Source organism: Cupressus sempervirens, chromosome 11 (assembly GCF_028749045.1).
Source record: "Cupressus sempervirens isolate cs-2001-9-10 chromosome 11, ASM2874904v1, whole genome shotgun sequence".
Taxonomy (NCBI): Eukaryota; Viridiplantae; Streptophyta; class Pinopsida; order Cupressales; family Cupressaceae; genus Cupressus; species Cupressus sempervirens.
The window spans coordinates 512060155-512064339 of NC_143128.1; the positions used below are offsets into that span (position 1 = coordinate 512060155).

At 36.9% G+C, this 4185-nt stretch overlaps 1 protein-coding gene across 1 annotated transcript; it reads left to right on the forward strand.

The window, feature by feature from the left end:
• Positions 1 to 431: 431 nt before the first annotated feature.
• Positions 432 to 2462, forward strand: LOC149530607 (aspartic proteinase nepenthesin-2-like). Its single transcript, XM_089810966.1, has one exon. It carries the CDS (start codon positions 791 to 793, stop codon positions 2153 to 2155), a length of 1365 nt encoding a protein of 454 aa, XP_089667092.1. The 5' UTR covers positions 432 to 790; the 3' UTR covers positions 2156 to 2462.
• The last annotated feature ends 1723 nt before the right edge of the window (positions 2463 to 4185 follow it).

Sequence of the window (4185 nt, forward strand, 5' to 3'; positions counted from 1 at the left end):
CACTTACCGAACCGAACCATTCTTAGTGTATTACCTATACACAAATTTTCATTAAGATTATCAAGTACCTACAACAATCATACAACATGTACCCCTCTTAGTATATTACCATACACAAAGTCATGCAATATTCTATTATTACATCCACTTTCACCTGTTTACACAGTGACTGCAATCACCACTCTTAATATTTAAATTTCAATTGAAATAATTACTATACCGACTAAAATAGCTAATCTTGTTATATCGACCAATATAAGTCTACTCTAATACACTGGAATTATTGCTAGAGAGGAACTTCTGCAAAGTGAATAAAATAATTGCTACGAAGTGCTCTGTGAATAAGGTAAACCAATCTACTCTAGCTACGCAGAAATCATTGGTGGAGAGGAATATCTACAAAGTAGTGAACTGAGTTAAAAGTGCGCCACTCAATCGAATAAAGGCTTCATTGAACCAATGAAATTATGGGTAAAGATCACCATATAATAGAAGCGTGCCTGTAAATAACAAGCACCGTAGAATAGAATTAAAGTGCGCCATTGCAGGACAAAATAAAAGTCGTTCCAGGGGACCAGCTGCAGCCCACTAATGAACGAAGCCAATCATACAGGGATGCGTTTCCACAAGCAACAAAATGCACGGCTAGACAATTAACCATTAGTTGGTTCCGATTATTTCTAATAGCAGTCAGAGTCCTTAGAGTAAATGACCAATAGAAGGCTATAAATTGGACCAGAATTCGTTGCCAAAGCAAGGTGCATGAGGAGTTCCTATTTCTGCTATCATCATGGCCGCAGTTCTGAGCATTTTGAAGTCAGTAGCCGTATTCCTCACCCTCTTATACTCTCTCTCCTCCAGCTGTTGCGATGGAGGGAGCGTGCAGGGCAATAACTACTACAGAGTGGAGTTGATCCGCAGAGAGTCCGCCCGTTCTCCACTGATGAAACCCCACATGAATCTCACGATGGCTGAGCGAGTGCGGCTGTCTGTGGAGCGGAGCAAAAGGCGGCTAGAAAGGCTACAAGCCATGGCAAGACGAGGAAGAGGTGATAACTTGTACAGCCCAGTAAGCGCAGTTGACGGCGAATTCATAATGCAAATGGGCATTGGGCGCCCCACTCCACTGCTGCAGCACATGATCGTCGACACGGGCAGCGACCTCATTTGGGTTCAATGTAAGCCATGCGCCATCTGTTATCCCCAGGACGATCCCTTGTACGATCCCCATTCGTCCTCCTCCTACAAGACTCTCCCCTGCAAGAGCAAATTCTGTACTGGGTCGACCCAAAACTTTTGCAACCATCCCGACACTTGCGGGTACTTGTATTCCTACGGAGACGGCGCCAACACGACCGGAGACATGGTCGCGGAGACATTCAGTCTCAAGAGAAGCTCGACAGCGGGGTGGGAAGCCCTTCCATCTCCCCTCGCCTTTGGCTGCGGTCACCGGCAGGAAGGGGGCCCCACCGTCACCATCCCTGGTTTAACCGGTCTCGGAAGAGGCGTCCTTTCTCTCCCGTCTCAGCTGAGCAAAGCCATCAATAACAAGTTTTCCTACTGCTTGGGACCCCTCGACGACGACGCCGGCGTCAGCTCCCTCATTCTCGGCGACGCCCCTCTTCCTGGGAGATTCCAGTCCACTCCTTTTCTTAGAGCGAGCAGTAACCCCAATTACGTTCCAAGTTTCTACTATCTGGACTTGCATGGGATCAGCGTTGGCGGCACCATGATTGAGTATCCGGCCTCCGCGTTCCAGAGTGGCGGGCTCGTAATCGATTCGGGAAGTACGCTGACTGCTATGCCCGACCCAGTTTACGAGCCCTTCCTGGCGGCAGTGAAGTCTGGTGTAAGAGCGAAGCCTGTGAATGCACCTGACGCTCTTTGCTACGATTCTTCACAGGTCGCCTTATCGAAGCTTCCGCGGATCGCCTTTCACTTTGCAGGAAACGCGACCTTTATCGTGCCCCCGCGGAACTCGTTTATGAGTGAGAAGTACCGCGGACGTCAGGTGCTGTGCTTGGCATATTCTAGTTCGGGGCCTGAGGGTGGAACGTCCATATTTGGTAATGTTCAGCAGCAGAATTACCATATCGTTTATGATCTGAGCAAGAACAAACTCTCCTTTGCTCCTGCCGTCTGTGACAATCTCTGATGTGAGAGGATACATATCCTTTCATATTACAGTCTCTACAGGTTCTTATGTAATGTGTTGCCTCCAGCTAGATCTGTCTAATATTATGGTGGTGTGACCTAAACACATCTTTATGTCAATAAGTCGATGTCTAGACACGGAAGAAATGGAATTGGCGTTTGTAAGTCGATATGTAAGGCATCATCTATATAGCCTTTTTAAGGAATTTGTGATGTCCTTAATATTATTTTATCTATCTATCTATCTGTCTATCTATCTATTTATTTGGAATTCCAAAAAATAATTATAAAATCATTAGTTTGCATTATCCCATGACTTTCTTCTAAGTGATAAGGATCCTCCTCCCTCGGTTAGCGCTGCACTGGCGGCATGAGGACTTCTTTGTTTCTGATGTTTTCTAAAAGTTTTTTTTGATGAATAATTGATTTCTGTCCTGAACTCGCGGGGTGATCCTATGGCCCCTTTTTTTGTGAATATGTAACTTTATTGTATTTTTTTTAATATAAGGAACAAACTATTCATAAAAAAAAAAGGTTAGAAGTGTTAAATATTCACTATTCATACTAATAATGATTTGGCCATGTCATATGTCCAAAATAGATGATCTAGTAAAAAATATTTAATTTGTCTAATTTGACCAAAAAGAGGGAATCTTTATTATATGATGACATTATAGCTTATTACTATAATCATTGTTGTATTAAAATAACTCATTACATGAGATTAATTTGTTTTATATGATATCTTAAAAAAATGTGGTAGAGATTTGAAAAGGAAGAAATGATAAGTAGAATTTTAGACACACTAGTATGTAATGAAATAGACTTTGTTCATTCTAAGTTATTTCCAATATTACAACATGGAGGCAATTAGGAAAAATCATTTAAATAATGTATTAGTATAGAGAGATGAGTTACTATTCATACAAAACAAATCAATTGTAAAGATGGACTTCAAAAAATATATATTTAAAAATAGAATAACATTAAATAATAGGAAGATTATAGATTCAAAAGAATTTTATAAATAAATAGTACTCCAAGATTAAAAAATTAACTAAGTTTTATAAGTTCATTGTTTCTATCACTATTTTAAAGCCTAAAGTTTATCAAGAAAATATCTCTTAGTATTGTTTAATGAAGATACACACACACACACACACACTATATATATATATATATATATATATATATATATATATATATATATATATATATATATATATATATATATATATATATATATATATATATATATATATACGTGTGTGTGTGTGTGTGTGTGTGTGTGTGTGTATATATATATATATATATATATATATATATATGTATGTATGTATATATATATATATGTATGTATATATGTATGTATATATACACATGTATATATATGTACATAAATGTGTGTGTATATATATATATATATGTATATACATGTATATATATACATACATGTATATACATGTATATATATACATACATGTATCTATATATATGTATATATATGTATGTGTATATACACATGTATATATATGTACACAAATCTGTATATATATATATATATATACACATTTGTGTACATATATATACATGTGTATATATATATCTACATACATGTACATATATATACATGTATATATATATGTACATATGTGTGTGTGTGTGTGTGTGTGTGTGTGTGTACACAGACACACAGACACACACACACATGCACCCATCCAAAAATATAGTTTCTTCCATTAATAATAACCATATTATTAAAATATATTACATGCAATTGATTTAGAAATGATATGTTTGTAATTATAAATTTGTTTATTTTATGGCCAAAGTCATTATGCTTTTTTCATTAAAACCATTTCAGAAAAACTCAAGGGGAAAAGAAGCAGGAAGAAAACCATCTATCGTATAAAATACCATAAAAGTAATTATAATATTATTTCCATAGTATTATTGTTATGATAAATGAAAAATTTCTGCAAAAATGACCTGATAGTGATAATTAGTGGGGAAAGTAGTTATCATAATAAC